The 18,046-nt window shown below is 34.8% G+C and overlaps 1 protein-coding gene across 1 annotated transcript in view; it reads right to left on the reverse strand.

Moving 5' to 3' along the window:
- Positions 1–1,344: 1,344 nt before the first annotated feature.
- sestd1 (SEC14 and spectrin domains 1) overlaps positions 1,345–18,046 on the reverse strand; it is a 70,282-nt gene continuing 53,580 nt past the window's right edge. Inside the window, exons 12-19 of the mRNA XM_056465828.1 lie at positions 14,033–14,227; positions 11,646–11,760; positions 9,186–9,345; positions 9,015–9,096; positions 7,950–8,072; positions 4,560–4,751; positions 4,132–4,253; positions 1,345–2,450 (exon numbers count right to left, since the gene is read on the reverse strand). Of these exons, the coding sequence (XP_056321803.1) occupies positions 2,288–2,450; positions 4,132–4,253; positions 4,560–4,751; positions 7,950–8,072; positions 9,015–9,096; positions 9,186–9,345; positions 11,646–11,760; positions 14,033–14,227 (1,152 nt within the window). The 3' untranslated portion in view covers positions 1,345–2,287. The remainder of the gene's footprint in view (positions 2,451–4,131; positions 4,254–4,559; positions 4,752–7,949; positions 8,073–9,014; positions 9,097–9,185; positions 9,346–11,645; positions 11,761–14,032; positions 14,228–18,046) is intronic.

An 18,046-nucleotide genomic window follows, 5' to 3' on the forward strand; every position in this document is an offset into this window, starting at 1 on the left:
GGTTGGGGTCAGATTTATTTTATGTTTTTTTTTTTTTTTTTTTTTTAAGTAAATTATTTATTTACTTAAATAAAGCATTTATTAAATGTAAATAAATTGTTAAATATTTATTACATTTTTATATAACTGCTTTCTTTTTGTACAGGGTTTTAAATGAAATGATTACTCCAGTCATTATTGCTTTACTACTATTACCTATAACAGGCATCACCAAACTTGTTCCTGGAGGGCCGGTGTCCTGCAGATTTTAGCTCCAACCCTAATCAAACACACCTGAACAAGCTAATCAAGGTCTAGGTAAACTAGGTATACTTGAAACAATCAGGCAGGTGTGTTGAGGCAAGTTGGAGCTAAATCCTGCAGGGACACCGGCCCTCCAGGACCGAGATTGGTGACCCCTGACCTATAATAATAATAATAATAATAATAATAATAATCATTAGAGTGATTTCTGAAGGATTATGTAACTCTGAAGAAATGGGGAAAAAAAAGGTTTTACTCTGATAGTCAAAGCAAGTAAAAAAAAGTCTGTTAAATAGGCATTAAAAAACATTCAGGAAAAAGTGTAATGTAAATTTGGACCACGAGTCCACATATATGGACATATTTCTTCTCAAAGTACATCATATAAAAAGATACTTAATAAACTCAAATAGCAAAGAGAAATAAAAATGCATGTAAAAAACACCTTGGGCCTTAGGAGGATAAAGTCACTGGAATAAATGATTCAATTAAATGATAAACTACCTTTGAACAGTTATTTTATAGTGCATTAAATATATTCCACAATTGTACAATTTGTACTGCATTTTTGATGAAATAAATGCAGCCTTGTGCAGGAGAAGCCTTTTTTAAAACATTTTAAAACCATACTGACCGGTAGTAGGTCTCCAGGAACAGGGCTGAGCACCCCTGCTTTGGGGCCTGTAAATATGTAGAAACCAATAGCTTCAGGTGAGCTGCTGAAATCCCCAATAAAAAAATTTATGCATCATGAAATTTTCAGTTTATAAAAACATTTTAACTAAAACTGACAAGGACGTTCTCCTGAAATGCTGCACAGGGAAGAGAGACTGAGAGCGAAAAGTAATGCCTGAGGCAACTAATGACCTTCTTGACTCAAGCAGTTTTCAAAATGGCATCTTGGGACGTCATAAATAACATATACAAAACACGCCAACATAATAGCAGATTTTATGAAATGTTTGTACTGCACACAAACTAGTCAGCAGCAAAAGCTAGAAACAAGCTATTATTTTACTCAGCTTTTAGTTGAAACAGCAAATCATAATTTCAATCTGAAATGTAAATGATTTGTCATTATAATAACAAAATCAAGCAGCATAATATTGCCCATGTTTATTGAACGGGTGCTAGAATGTTCCTGTACAGCAATGGACATTATGAGGCAGATTTATGCAAAGCAAACATACAGTAACAAAGTCCTGTAAAGTGTAAAACCTGCAGGCTTTATGACACAGTAAAAGAGAAAGCCTCTCCTCTGCTGTTGTGGGCGCAATTTGTTTCTTCATTTATTTTATACAACTTATATTTTCATAAAATACAATATAGCCTTTAAAATGGCAAAAAGCAATTATACAATTTAAATGGTATGCAAGGTACAAAAGAAGGAAAATAAATATGAAATTAATATTAACGACATGCATCCTAATGCAAGCAGCGTACGCATAGACTGACAATTCATAAGATGAAACCGTTGCGTTTCACATTTGACTTCTTTTGTACCTTCATTGTTTAAATTACAACCGTTTCTGATGTGTCGTCAAGTCTAGTTTCAACACTGCTTCTGCATCATCATCCTCAGCAAAGGCCTTGCGAATGGATATTCATACTGGCACAAGAGAGAAGACTTGGTAATCCTCAACAGAAAGCAACCGAAGGAAAACAATAGAAAATACAATGCTTACGGTCAGGAAAGGCCTACAAATCTAGAGCACCAGGTACAGATGGGGTAAAGATGCCGCTTATGTACATTCTACAGGTTTAGTAGCACCATTACAAGCTCAAGGCGCCTCGCTGGGAGGAGAAAGACTGGACAGGTAAAGCTTTAGAAGAGGGCGAGAGTTCATAGTAGTGTGGTCTTGTTTAGTGCAGCACAAGGCTGTGGAGTCTGTCTTTAACTGCTCTCTGTAAGTTAAGATGGTTTGGTGAGGTGGAGGACAACAGAAACGGCGGGTGTTCAGGGCCACTTCTGGACTAGACCAGACGAGCATGTGAAGATCTGCAACTCTGCTTCCTGCAGGAGGGCATGATGGGTAAGTGGTCTTCAACTCTCCCTGGGCTCTGCCTCCAGAGTCTCCTCTTCCTCCTCCAGCCGCTGCTCTGCCTCCTCCTGCAGGAACCTCTTCTCCTCCACCAGCTTCATTCGCTCACGGATACTTTCGGCTGAAGAGGCCATGTCACCCGGACTACCGAAAAACTGCTCGCTCCTGCAGCCGGGATGAATGGGGATGGTGGAAAAATGACAAACAAAAGGCATTTTCATCTTAGTGATTGTTAAATAACAGGTCTAGATCATATTGAAACCTAATTAAGGAAGAAAATATAAATGTGTACTATTAGTATTTATTATAGTATATTAATATTTACTATTAATAATATTAATGTAATGGTTACTTTATTAGGTACACCTGTCCAACTGCTAATTAACGCAAATTTAACGCAAATTTATCATCACATGGCAGCAACTCAATGCACTTAGGCATGTGGACATGGTCAAGATGATCTGCTGCAGTTCAATCCGAGCATCAGATTGGGGAAGAAAGGTGATTTAAGGCAGTATTTCCCAACTCTGTTCCTGGAGGTACACCAACAGTACACATTTTCAACTTCTCCCTAATCAAACACACCTGAATCAACTCATCAGAACATTGGAAGACTCCAAAACCTGAAATGAATGGTTCAGATAAGGGAGACATCCAAAATACGTACTGTTGGTGTGCCTCAAGGAACAGGGTTGGGAAACACTGATTTAAGGGATTTTGAATGCGGCATGGTTGTTGGTACCAACTGGGCTGGTCTGAGAATTTCAGAAACTGCTGATCTACTGGGATTTTCATGCACAGCCATCTCTAGGCTTTACAGAGAATGGTCCAAAAAAGAGAAAATATTCAGTGAGCGGCAGTTCTGTGGGCACAAATGCCTTGTTAATGCCAGAGGTCAGAGGAGAATGGCCAGACTGGTTCAAGGGGATAGAAAGGCGGTACCTTGTTGAATCTATGCCACGAAGGATTAAGGCAGTTCTGAAGGCAAAAGGGGGTCCAACCCGGTACTAGTAAGATGTACCTAATAAAGTGGCTGGTGATCAACATCAAATCTTTCATCAAGTTGTGATAAAATTATTGAAAAGTCCTGGGACAATTTTGAAAAATATTTTTGATCCACTTCAAATGTTGACAATTGTAAATAATTAATAGTTAAATAATAAATAGTTTCAGTTAAGTTGAATGCATTAATAGATACAAATAATATAAGAGAGAGAGAGAGAGAGAGAGAGAGAGAGAGAGAGAGAGAGAGAGAGAGAGAGAGAGAGAGAGAGAGAGAGAGAGAGAGAGAGAAAAGAGATCAAATTCACCACATTTTATAAATACAACTTTTTGTTTAGTTATAAATATATTCTAACAATTAAAAGTCTCCAACTGTAATAAATAATACACAAGGTAAAATACATAAATAATAATAATGATGACAATATACAAGATAAAAATCTAAAGCAGTTTTTTTAAGGTTTACTTTTGATAAAAATGTTACAATTTTAGAAGGATTCACATTTAAAAAAAATATTTCATTTAAAGTCTCTCCAGAAAGAAATTGTTGTCTGATAACTTAAAAAAAAAGACATTCCACAAGACTATGTTTAACAATTTGGTTTCTTTTGCAATATTGACATTTTGGTGATTTTTCTCCTTTAAGTAAATGTTCATGTGTGAGTCTCATGTGTCATATAAATAATAATTGTAAACAAAAAAAAAATCCATCCATCTGTCTGAAGTAAATCTATGGCCATTAAATGTAATAAATTATTATTAGTAGTAGTATCATTTGTAGTAAGAGTAGAAATAGCAATAATAGTTTGATTTGTGTGTTATATGCTGGCCTTTTGGCTCTTACCCATCAGGGAAAATGACTGGCACAGTGAGCCTGTCCAGTAGCCCTTTCCCCAGCGTCTCCACCTCTTCATAAGCCTCCACGTCTACAAGGAGCTCTGCCAACTCTGGGCTCTCTCTCACAATCTGAAAACAGAGAGAAAGCAAGTTACTAGTGTTCATATATACATTATGCCAACAAAGGCTATACTAATGTTTTCACAATGTGCTAGCTGAAATAAAGAAAAAGAAAAATAGTGATATTCTTTCATTATTCACACTCCCATCTGCAGTTATATTTCCCATTAAAACTCAAGAGGGAGAAAATCCTATGTTGCTGGTCAACTTTTTCTCCTGTTGTGTTCAATGGAAAGGAACGTTCATATTTTCATAGGCTCACTAAATGATTTTTCCTACAGAATTTTCCTTTTCAAATTTCACATTGGCACAAACCTTCTCAGCAGCCGTGTGGAAGGCGCTGGCCATCTCCAGCCGGTGCTGGCGCTCATCAGACGTGACGGTGAATTGTTTCCACACGCGGTTGAGTCTGGGCAGCGTGTCTCCTGAGGAGCGAGTGGTACAGCGCAGAGACTGGCACAGCACCACTGTGGCCTGCAGCAGCTGACGACCGTAATCATACGTGCTCTGACAACACAACAGGACACAGTTACAATGTTGTACAATAACAACACAACACTGTTCGGCTGGGCTGGACACTTAAGCAAAATACTCAAAAACACACAGATGATTAGATGCTTCCACGCTTACAGGGGAAACTAGATCATGTTTTAATAATACTGAAAATTTTCATAAACCTCCGGATTTTATTAAAGTAATAAGTGTGGGAAGAATTACAAACGTCCACACTTATAAAAACTAGCCAAGTCTCAAAGTGCTCATATTAAAAAAACTATTAAAAAAAATATATACAAAATTTTCATAAATAAATGATGAATAGACAACTAAAATGTACACATTACAGAACAACCCATATTTCACACAACAACAACAATTAATTTGAAGCCCAGCAGTCAATTCATTTATTTGTTATAATCATATTTTTATTTCATTATTTGTTTATAGATTGGTCGATGTCGGGGTGAATGTTGGTGTGAGAAAGATAATTTGCTCAGCTAGTTGTTGACTGGAGAACTGAAGACAGATTAGAAAGTCTATGATGGTATGAAGAAGGCAATTTCTACCACCAGACTTATTGTTGCACTGTGTTTACAAAATACAGCATTAGGTGTTAACGTGGAGACTCGCGAGATTGCGGCTGTGAACTGCAATTATGTATCATTCTATACATCAACAATGTAACCTGGGCAACCTAGATAGTGCCCTGAGAAACCAGGACATCTCAGTGGTTCCTCTAATGGCGCGTTTCCACTGAGTGGTAGGGTACGGTACGGTTCGGTATGCTTTTATGGCCGTTTCCACTTTCAAAAGTAACCAAATAAAAGCAAACGGGACTGAACCACTTTTTGGGTAGACTTTTGGAAGGATACCTAGCATACCAAAAGGCACAGCAAGATGCGCAACTGAACGCTATTGGTTTACAGTGATACGTCACTAGCTTGTGCACAAGCCAGGAGAATGAAAACAAAGGAACTGCCATTTTTAAACACACAGCCAAGACATTACACTGTAATAATATATACATATAATAACGAGCCATGGTCGACCTGAGCTCAAACAAACCTTATCCTCATCTTGATGAACAGCCACAAAGCCAAGAAGAGCAGAATCTACCATGTGCCCTGCAGTGGTTTATAAGGCCATCTAAAGTGAGAGCGGATTCACGCGAGCCGCCGGTCTATATTTGAAATAACGAACTTCCTGAGCTGATGATAATAACATGCGCGTGATTATTGAATTGCTTCTGACACTCGATCCTTTCAGAAACAGACAAATGCGAGAGTGAAGCACGAAAAAACAAAGGAGCAGCCAGAAAAAACAAAAACGCATATATTATGTTATCATAACGATCTAATGTGGCAATAAGATCGTAACTGTACTGCGCATTTACACTGTGGCCATATTCATCTATGTAATCACACAAAAACAACATTAACATTAATAGCAGACACTGTAAAAAGCCCATTCCCAGCCACTAGACATTACGGACAGGGTATTTGAGTGTCATTGAGTGTCAGAATGTTGTGGGACTGCTATACAGGAGTTATTATTAGGGATTATAGATAGCAAAATTTAGCAGTTTTTATTTTAGCGTTTTTTTTTTTTTAAGCATGACGCTAAAACATGAACGTGGTTATGAACATATTAAAACGTATGCTTGTTTGTTGTAAAAATTCGTAATAATAACAAAAAATACTAATTTGTGGATCTCCTTACTTCCGGGTGCAGTGATTCTGCCGTCGTGGATGGTGTATTCTGGGAAATTTTCTTACCCCTTGGTTTCGAGTGTGGTCCAGAAAAATCTTAATTCCAAGGGGTGTTTACCCCTTCCCCTTAGCACTATGCCTTCAAGCTAACGAGAATTGGGACACCCCTGTCCCTTGAGGTGATATAAGCAAGGGTAGGAGTAAGAGCAAGGGCTAAGGGGTAGAATTGAGTTTGGGCCTATACGTTGCGTGTTGTATTTTTTCCCAAATAAGGACTAAATGTATGCAGTGTGTAGTTTTTCTGTAATTTGTAACATATCGGAGACTGTAAGGGGCTGTATTTTTCATTTTAGATGATTGCCGACGTTTCGCACTTGATCTGCAGTTATAATCAAATCCTGTTCATAGAAAAGTTAGTAATAAACATTTCTACACAAATAATTGTGTATAAAGCATCTGTTTTGTGAGAAGTGCTTCTTCTATGATATGTAAACGACCCGTACAGCTTTACTTTGACACTTCCTCGATCGAGAATGACATCGACTGAAACTTTCTGTCATACACCACGCCATTGGTAAAGTTTTGGCAGTGGAAATGCAAGCCTGATAAAGATGACCCATACCTAGGCCCACACGGAATCTGCGCGCACAGAATTCAGCAGATTTTTAGCCCATCATTGATTCTTGTGTAAATGTGAGTAAACTTATATTTATTCAGTTTTTACATTAATTTCAGTGATATTATTGACTAACATGAAAATATTCATATGATTTACTTGCAATCCAGTGTGTAAAGTAATATTTTCTGTCTTTTAGTAGAGATATTATATGAGAGACTTGCTTTGTTTACCAAATAAAGTGGCTCTAATTGGATTTGCACTGTAAATGTTAAATAAAAGTTAAAAAGGTATTGCTTTTTATTTCGTATTTTAAGGTTTTAATTATGATACTCCCAAAATCATTCCGCATAAATCAGCAGATTTTTAACAAAATCTGTGCAGAAATAGCAAAAAATGTCTGCAAATGTACTGTTCCACTCAGCGGAAACGGGCCATAGCAGTGCTGGACATGACACCCACTGCCGAATCGGACTGTAGCCCAAGTTCTGGAGTATTCCTCCGGTAAAAGTGAACTGTTGTTTACTTGCCCTTTGGGTGAAGGGGCAAAAGTGTTTTATGCCACTGCAAACACAAGCACCAACAAAGGCCTGCAACAGGGTTATTATTTTATCTATTCTTTTTATTTGGACCATTTTTACATTCTGAAAGGTAATTTTGTACCAGATTGGCTGTGTTTATTATTTATTTGAATAGGTATCATGCTAGGGTTTCTTTTGGGTTAAAACTACAACATTACCCTAGTCTAGAGTGATCCAGGGCCCTTCCACATAAATATGAAGAGCGCTACAAATTTAATACATTCAAGTCAGAAATGTATTCAGTCTATTCTGTTTTAATATGTGTATCAATTAACATTCAGTATGATTGAGCATCAAATACCTGTGCAACATCCACAAACTTCTTGTGTTTCTCCAGCAGCACTTTGGTTTCTTGTGAATCATCTCCCAGTCGGATGTGGGTCTTCAACAAAGCATCGAGTAACTCTCCCAACCACTCTACTGCCTGTGAAAACACCAAAATCCACTTACAGAGACTAAAGAGAGACCTCAAAGAGTCGGCCCATATTAGGACTGCACAATATAAAATTTCAGCATCCATCTCGCAATGTAGACATCCACAATAGTCACATTTGTAGTCGTAGCATGTGAACAGTACATGATTCTAGTTGATCAGGTACTGTACAATAGTTTGTCATTGCAAAATTCATCCATAATGTAGTAAACGTTTATCATTTGCATGCATTTAGACCTGTGATTATTATTAAGCATTTCTTAAAAGCACAAGTAGTTATAAGGTTTGTAGCTTTAGATTACAAAGATCATTTATATTTAATTATTTAAACGATGAAAACTATACCGTGATAAAAAAAGCACTCTGCATTTTCGTTCCATCTTTGCAATTTGATTAATATGTGTAATGCATGACAATCCTAATCCACTAAAAGTATGAATTCTCAAACAAAAGGTACAAGTAATCTAGTGAAATTGTATTCATCACAGCATCCGGTCACGCACCAGCTGACTGAAGGAAAGTTTCTTCCCTCAGACTATTAGACTGATGAACACTTAACACACCCCACACAAACTCTTCCACACCCCTCACTGCACACCATCAACATATAGCATGCACTGCACTTTAACCAATTCATACTTAAAACAATACTGCCTACAACTATGTGTACACCTATTCATTGTACATATCGCTATCAACACTGCCAATTTTACATTGTCCTGTTTTGAGTATGTTGCTGTATGTTGTAGTATTTTGCACTGTCTGGTGCCAGCACCTAAGCTTGACACGTGCTGTTGATGATGTGACAATAAAAGTGATTTGACTTGAAATGAAATGTATTATTGCAGAGAAAATAATATTTAAAAATAAATAAAAAATAATAATTCTCCCAATATAGTGCAGCCCAAGTCCACATGAATTTCAATCTCTGACCTGTGAAGCATCTTCCTCACACTTGAAGAGCTGAACCATCTGCAGCATCTTCAGTCTCCTGACATCAACCATGTCCTCACACCTGGAAAACACAGGTTAACACATTAGACTCTCCTTTTTTTTCCCTTTGAGTAAGCGTCATGTTCATGATAGTAAAAATGTAACAGGAACCTCTGTTTGCGGAGCTGCATGTCCTCCATGACGCTGTGAATGTGGTCGATATTCTCCTTATTCTCAACCCCTACTTCTTTGCCGTAGGAAAAAGACGTCTGGTTGGACATCTGGTCAAGCAGTGCTTGGCCTTTTTCCCTCAAGGTCTGCAAGGCACTCTCTGGAAAACATTGGATGTATTTAATACACAGAAAGAAATATTTCCACTGTTTAGGTTCACGCAAAAGCAGAGTAGGCTGATGAATGAACAAATCCAATTTAAGTATGACTTTGTTTTAAGTTTTGGCTAAACGCCACTTCTGCCAAAAATGAGCTAATGACATTGAGTGAATGCTTTAGGCACGTAGTACATGTTTAACAAATATATTTGCTTCAAATCATATAAATCCCAGCGTCAGCGCATTCAGAAATAACAGGTTGTTGGCAAAAGCCTCTAAACGCCACTTGCCTTTGACAGCAAAAGCCGCTATATCCTGAGAACCAATCAGAAGGTGCGAAACGAATCGTATGTTTTCAATGTAACGGCGGGTTTTATGAGGAATTTTATTCTGCTACCGATTTAAATTTTAAAAAACGGAGTTTGATGAACTGGATGACCCTGTCCGACTGTCAGTGAATGGCAAATGATAACGCCCCTTACTTCAAAACTCTGTGAATTATAAGAAAAAATAGAACACACTGTACAGTCAGAGGTGTAACATGCATTCATAACGTTTTTTTTGTGCAGTGGCGCTACTTTGATTGAGTCCTATTTACTATACATTAAATGGCAACTCCTTTTCATGAAAGACGAAGTTAAAACACCGTTCTTTTATCCCACTGGGATGCTATGAGGATAAACAAGGAGGATGAATGAATGACAGCTTCTAAAAGTGTCTGAGAGACATCCCCTTTATGTCCAGTAGGCCTACTTTTTTGCTAATGTAATTTATTTTTTTTAAACATAAATATAATGTATAAAACTATACATTATTTATATTACTTCATAATACCTCTACGTCTGATAAGCTTTTAATATTAATGGACAATGCACAGATTTTGAAGTTTCACAATGTTTTTACACTACACTATTTGAATAGAACAAGATTAGTTTACAATGTTCTACTTACATTAAATCTAAACCCCAAATATCAGAAATGACAACAGATTGTATAGATTCATTTTATGTCAATTTTAATGTTATTGATTAATGCATTTCATTTTCCTTCTGCTTAGCCCCTGGTTTATTATCAGGGGTTACCACAGCGGAATGAACCGCCACTTACTTGACAGATTTATGTATTTTTAATTTTTGGCGGTTTGTGTAATGTGATTTATATTTGGTCAAATAATTTTTAATTGCCTCTTTAGTTGTTTTTCAACTAATTACACTTCTTGTCTCAATAGATGGATTTAGAGGTTTTTGCAAAAAAAAGTACAAGTGGATTTAGCTGGTTGACGCAAAAGAAAATGTACCTTTTTAAAAAACAAAGAATTGCATAAAGTGACATTTTTGAAAAAAAGTTATTTACTAGCTAATAACCTTTTCATTATCTATAAAATGCAACTGCTGAACCTAATCAGAGTAGCCTGATAGAAAATGCTCATTTATAAAATCTGAATTCTTCATAAATCTATCTATATATATAAAAAACAAGGGGACTAATAATACTGACTTCAACTAATTATTTATATATATTATTTTTTTTCTTCTCCAGTTGGTAGGCAAATAAATGCCTTTTATTTTCATTATACAACGCACTTCATCATATAATTTATTTTTATTTAATTCCATGCCAGCAACAACGGCTATTTTCATAGCAAAAAGAATAAATTAATAAATATACAATTAAAAACCACAAACAAATGACTACATAAATTAGATCAGTTTTTTTAATTAAAAAAATCTTGTGACTATACAATGCATTAAAATGCTTTTAATGAATTTTCAGTACAATATATAATACAAAAAGACATTTAATTTATTTCTAAACAAGAAAAAAAACACAAATAACTAAACACAAAAAACAGCAATATCACTTCAATGTCTCTAAAAATACTGAAAAAACAACTGAGAAATTAATATTTTTGATATCAATAATTAAAAATAGATATCATTTTAATAAAATACTTCAGGTCAGTTTTTTCTCTGTGGTTGGTTGGTATTTAATGTAAGGCAAGTTTCATTCGACTCATTCGAGAAACAATGTAAAAGTTTTTTTTTTATGTTTCAGATGAGTTATAGAACTTACATTTAAATTTAGTTTAGTTCAATTCTGGTATTTGATTCTGGACTGCTTTATTCAATTTGTTAATTAAGTCTATTTATACTCCACAATTTATAAAGACACCTACCTTTGGGTAGATCTTAAAGAAAAAACAAATCTGCTTATGCATAAGACCCAAAAGCACCAGTTTAATCAATCTTTAATGATATGAAGCAGGATTGGGCCTAAAAGAAAGACAACACAGCTTTCTGACCTACGCTCTTGAGCTTCTCCTCCAGATGTTTAAGAGTTTGCTGGATTGCAGCTCCATCTGCAGGGGCAACGTCTGCACAGAGCATTCCCAACAGCCCATCTAACTGCTGAGATAGCTGACACAAACACAGATACAGACACGTCAGACAGAAGCTTTACATTTATATTCACACACTGCTCACTACTGGATAATAAATAGCACATAAAAATGCCTTCTGAAGGGGCTGCTAGTACGAATTTTCAAATAATATTCATGCAATTTTCTCTTTTTTTTTTTAGCTTGGGAGAAAATCACAACGTTATGACATTTACACACATTCCAAGAACTTCATTTTGCAAATGAATGCTTACGGTGTTAAAAATGTCAAAAGCCAAAAAAAAAATAAAAATAAAAAAAAAAAAATAAATAAATAAATCAAACTACACACTCATATAGTGAGATCTACAAAGTCTACAATGTCAAAAATACTCAAAATAATCAAAATATAAGTTTAATTACCTCGTTTTTTAAAAAGGGATAGTTCACACAAAACTTTTTTTTCACATTTTACTCACACTCAAGTGGTTCTAAATATTTATACATTTCTTCTTCTGTTAAACACAAAAAAAGATATTCTGAAGAATGAGGAAACCAGCAGTCATTGCCATCCATTGTTGATACAACAAAAATTATGGAAGTCAATGGCTGTTTTCCCCCAACATTCTTCAGTATATTGGTGTTCGAAAACAAAAAAAAAACCCAACTCAAACAGGTTTGGAACAAGTGAAAAATTAGTAAACGATTTTTATGATCTATCGCCTAAACAAGATGGCAGTGAAATGTAAAAGTTAAATTTTGTTTAAACAATTCCATGCCACTATTATCAGATGCTTTTTTACTTGCAGGTTTCTCAACGATATCATTTTGGTTGCACATACATTTGTAGACATATTTCACAAGAGATGGGTAATGTAATGAAGTTCAAGTACAAGGAGAAGTTTCTCTGGAATCAGTACTTTAATATTTATTTTTCTGACAACTTTTTTACCTTTACTCATTATTATTTTTACTCATTCCTTTTTGCACATACAGTTGAAGTCAGAATTATTAGCCCCCCTTTGATTTTTTTTTTTTCTTTTTTAAATATTTCCTAAACAATGTTTAACAGAGCAAAGATATTTTCACAGTATGTCTGATAATATTTTTTCTTCTGGAGAAAGTCTTATTTATTTCAGCTTTTAATTTTTATAAACCATATTAAGGTCAAAATTATTAGCACCTTTAAGCTATTTTTTTCCTGACTGTCTACAGAACAAACCATCGTTATACAATAACTTGCCTAATTACCATAGCCTGCCTAGTTAACCTAATTAACCTAGTTAAGCCTTTAAATGTCACTTTAAGCTGTATAGAAGTGTCTTGAAAAAATTCTAGTAAAATATTATGTAGGGTCATCAGTGCAAAGATAAAATAAATCAGTGATTAGAAATGAAAAATTGAAAAAAAAAACTTCTCTCCGTTAAACAGAAATTGGGGGGAAAAAACAGGGGGGCTAATAATTCTGACTTCAATTGTATATCTTTCTTGTCCTTGTATTTATAAACCATGCTCGCTATTTTCATTTGAATGTATTTGGTGGCACAGCCTATATTTTGTCGTGTCATTGTGCGATTTGAACACCTTTAGCCTCTGAGGTTTTATTTTATGAATTCTATACATGAATGTTGTTCATATATAAATTCTATGATGTTTCTTTTCAGAATTCCTTATATAAATGAATTCTAAAAAGATGTTTCAGAATTCCTTTATATGAAAGATCCCAAAGAATGTCCCAGCTATCTGTGCAGATTTTGAATCAGAAAACCTGTGGATCGACTTTCAAACGTACAAATTGCTAGTCAACAGCATTTTGACTGTCAATTTTTGAAAACATGTTTTGTAATTTGACGATCAAAATCAAGTGTGGGTTCTTGATTTTCAACAAGAACCTAACCGCCCACCCCCCAAGCAATACGTTATTGTATCTAACTGGATTTTGTATTGGACTGTAGAAAGTGGAGGTTAAACAATGCAGTTCAGCCAGGTGATTGGAATGAATGAGAGGAGAAAATTAAAAAGACATTAATGCCATGAACCGAAAAATTAAGGTTACTGATTACACTACATTTGAAATAAAGAAAAACTGTCCAGATGTGCATGTTTGAGAAGTATAAACATTTCATATTGACTCTAAACAGATCTGATAGTATTATACATAATCTACTGACAGCTAAAAATAAAAAAGATAGCCAAAATACTGACAATGTTTGTGTTCTGTGGAAAGGAAACCTGCACAGAGATGTAAGTGGAATTCTGGGACATCAGATTCCACAAAAGTCTAGTGATGTCATCTGATTGATCTTACTTACATCTTGTGCGGTCATGTGGAACTCATATGCAGACTGCAGGACGTTCTGTCTGAACTCTAACTGGCTGGCCTGTCGGTAGCAGACGTCACTGAGCTGCTGCTGCAGACCCTTGAGCTCCATCAGGTCCTCTTCATCTCCTGCACTCAGCAGCGCTGCGATTTGCTGGTTCAACTCCACATACACAGCAAACCACTCCTGTGGAAAACAGTATGAAATGGGCTGTTAATGCAGTTAAATAAACCACCAGGCCCGTAAACAAAAGCCCATAAATGCAGTGCACCACTCCTGCAGGACAATAGCAACAACATTTCCCATGAAACAAACATACTGTTAAAACCCTCACATGCACAACAAGACATGTACAACGTAGAACATGTTCTCCTTATGGACTGGCGGAAAAAATAAAACTTAAATATCACATGATAACATAAATTTTCCTGCATTAAACATTTGAATCATAAACGGTGTAAGTTGAAGGAATTATTCATCCAAAAATGAAACTTCTGCCACCCTCAAGCGGTTCTAAACCTCTATGAGTGTCTTTTTTTCTGCTGAATTTAGGAGGACATTTGAAGAATGTGGGCAGCCAAACAGCTGCTGCTCTCCATTGATTTCCACAGTGTGTTAAAAATACTATGGAAGTCAACAGGGACTTGAAAAACTCTGCAACCGCTCATTTTCTTAACTTTAATAACACAAAAGCACTGTCATTTTTACTAAAACATGAACAAGTATTTAAAGCCCAATCTAAAACAATTAAAACAATTTTTGGTTAATGCTTCAGCAATGATAGGTATTATTTGTTTATTGCTCACAACTATTCAAAAGTTTGGGTAAGAAAGACAGGCATACATTTATTAAGCAAGTATGCATGGAGCAAAGTGACATTAAATTTCAATAATGTTTAAAGGTTGCATTTCAGATGCTTTTAAACTTTAAATTAAAGAATAATGGTAAAATAGTAAAAACTCGGTTTCTAAATAGATCAAATAAATTAAGCAGAAAAACTTTTCAACATTGATTTAGGAGTAAAATAAAATAAAAATCTTAAATGTTTTAAATGAAATGTCTTGTAGAACTGTTTGACATTGAAGACTGGAGTAAAGATGTGCCAGAGTAAAGATGACAAAAACATAAATTATTAAATACATGAAAACAGAAATACAACAATTATTTTAAATTCAAATGATTTCCAAATATAACTGTTTATGGTTTTATTAAATAAATAAAACCTACAGAAGAACAAGAAACATTTTAATATAATAAACACTAACCACCAATAAACAACCACTGTCATGTTCTTCAGAAGGAATAATGTAATATATTTTTCATTTCATGGCAAGAACATTTCAATAATAAATATACAATTAAAAACAACAAACAAATGAATACAGTGCTCGGCATATATAAGTACACCCCTTACAAATCTCTCTTTTAATGAATATTTTTAAAAGGAAGCTATACAATATTATATTTATGCATATACATTAGTTTAGTCAGTACTGAAGCCAAATCTGGAGCTTATCTAACAAAATAACTTGCGATAACGGTCCAAAAACTACACACAAATTTATGTGATAGAAAAATATTAAATATAAATTAAAAAAAGAGGAAAAATCAAGAGAAGGAAAAAAAATCTGCTTGAGTTTAATTGTGTAATCTTTCCATTTTTAAAAATGTTTGGTGACTAAAATATTATTTTAATAAAATTATCTGTTTAATAAATCTGTTTAGTTTAAATGCACCAAAATATATAGGCTATAATCACTCAGAAATTGCAAAAAAAACAAACAAAAATAATTTTCAATTACGTCAAGCACTGTACATAAATAAAATTTTATTTTTATAAATAATAAATATACTTGATAAAAAAAAGTTCAAAAGATTTTTCTTGGTGTCACTTTGCTAAAAATCTTAAGAGAGTTCATTTAATAGAAAAGTCTTCTGGAATCATTAAAAGCAGGACAGTCTGACAGTTTTACCGTACAAACACTGAGTGGGGTCATCACTGGAACTGGCATAAGTTTCTGAAGGCATGCTAACCTTGAATAAAAATACCACGGTTTCACTGTATTGCGATTACAGCTCTAAAATAAGTTATTTTTAAATTTCTGGGTAAAACAAACCAAAAAAAAAAAAAAACAACAACATTTTCCCCATTGAACACAATTTATTTTATTTTAAGAAACATTTTTGACATTTTGGAACAGTAAACAAGTCAGGCTAAATAGTTAAAATAAATCAGTGATTTCTGCTCTCTTCATTAATTTCAAAAACACAACAAATAAGAAATACTAAAAAAACCAAACAAAAAAAAACCTTACATATATCTTGGGAACGGTATAACAGAACATTTTAGCGGTATTAAAAGCGTGACTTTTCCAAACCGCTGTAAACCTTGAAACCGGTTATCGTCCCATGCCTACTTCACCTTCACCAAAAAACTATGGGTGATTCTTGTACGTCCAATATGACATCTGGTAAAAATCACTTGATCAAATTTAGTCTTAAAATATCTTAAAACTCTGTTTGAGATTTCAGGTTGTATCTCATACAATTTATTATTTTTCAATGTATCTCACTCCACTGTGTAGAGGAATAAAAAAAAAAAAGAAAGAAAACTAAACTGACTATTGGGATCAAAATCCCTATTTAGAAATGTTAAAACAACACCAGTTATAAACCATCTTTAAAGAACACCCACAACAATGCCAACACTTCACACGCTGACTAACACCAAATCGCTTTTGCATAACCTACACTATGAGCCATGTCTATAATCGGCTCAGTTCCTGACTCATCATGACAAAGAGGTCACTGTTCAACAAAGCATAAAGCCACTGATTCACACACACTCCAGAACAGCTCCTTCCAGTAAGAAAACATCAATACCAGCAACTCTGCGTCACATAAATCCCTGTAAATCAGAGAAGCTGCATGAGAGCCGCAAACCACACTTGAGAAATACAGAGGCAGAAACTACTTCAGACAAGCCAAGAGCAAACCACAAACCACTTCAGATACACACAGCCCAAAAGCTGACCTTCAGGGGAAAAATAAAGGTGAAAAACCACAGATTTACAGCAAATCAAGATCATGTGAGATTTTCCATGACTGGAAACATGACAATACTTTGATTCAAGAGAAGTATGTACTTAAACCTCCTAGGTAGCCTGAAGCAAAGATTCAACATCAAACGTTATATGACATAGTCTTTATTTCCTCCAGTCATGTTAGCATAATCAGAAACAAAAACATTCTAGAAGAGCAACAGCTCTCTCCATCAAGAAAAATACATCAATACTGCCCTCTACTGGCAGGACATCAACTGCAGCACTTCAAGCTAAGTTCAGTCGTTTGTGGTCAGACAAAATCAACTTGAAGGGATAGTTCAACCAAAAATGAAAATTACTTATTTACTCCCCCTCAAGTGATTACAAACCTTTAGGAGTTTCTTTCTTCTGTTAAAAACAAAGTGTTATATTTTGAAGAAAGCTAAAAATCAGCAACCATTGATAGTTATATTCTTTATTTCCTCCAGCCATGTTTGCATAATCAGAAACAAAAACATTCTAGAAGAGCAACAGCTCTCTCCATCAAGGAAAAACACATCAATACTGCCCTCTACTGGTAGGACATCAACTGCAGCATTTCAAGCTAAGTTTAGTCGTTTGTGGTCAAAGATCAAATTTAAGGGACAGTTCAACCAAAAATGAAAATGTATTCCTTATTTACTCCCCCTCAAGTGATTATAAACCTTTAGGAGTTTCTTCTGTTAAAAACAAAATATTATATTTTGAGGAAAGCTAAAAATCAGTAACCATTGATAGACATAGTAGGAAAAACAGGGTTTCTACAGGTTTCAAGACTTTTTAAGACCATTATAAAGCAAATTTTAGACTTGCAGGGCTAAATGCTGAGGATTTTTTGTAATGGCATGGTTGGGCGAATGAAAAAGATTTGACCTTGCTTCAAAACAATTTTAAGTTATTTCTTAACCACATGTTTTAAATG

This window comes from Danio aesculapii, chromosome 9 (assembly GCF_903798145.1).
Source record: "Danio aesculapii chromosome 9, fDanAes4.1, whole genome shotgun sequence".
Classification (NCBI taxonomy): domain Eukaryota; kingdom Metazoa; phylum Chordata; class Actinopteri; order Cypriniformes; family Danionidae; genus Danio; species Danio aesculapii.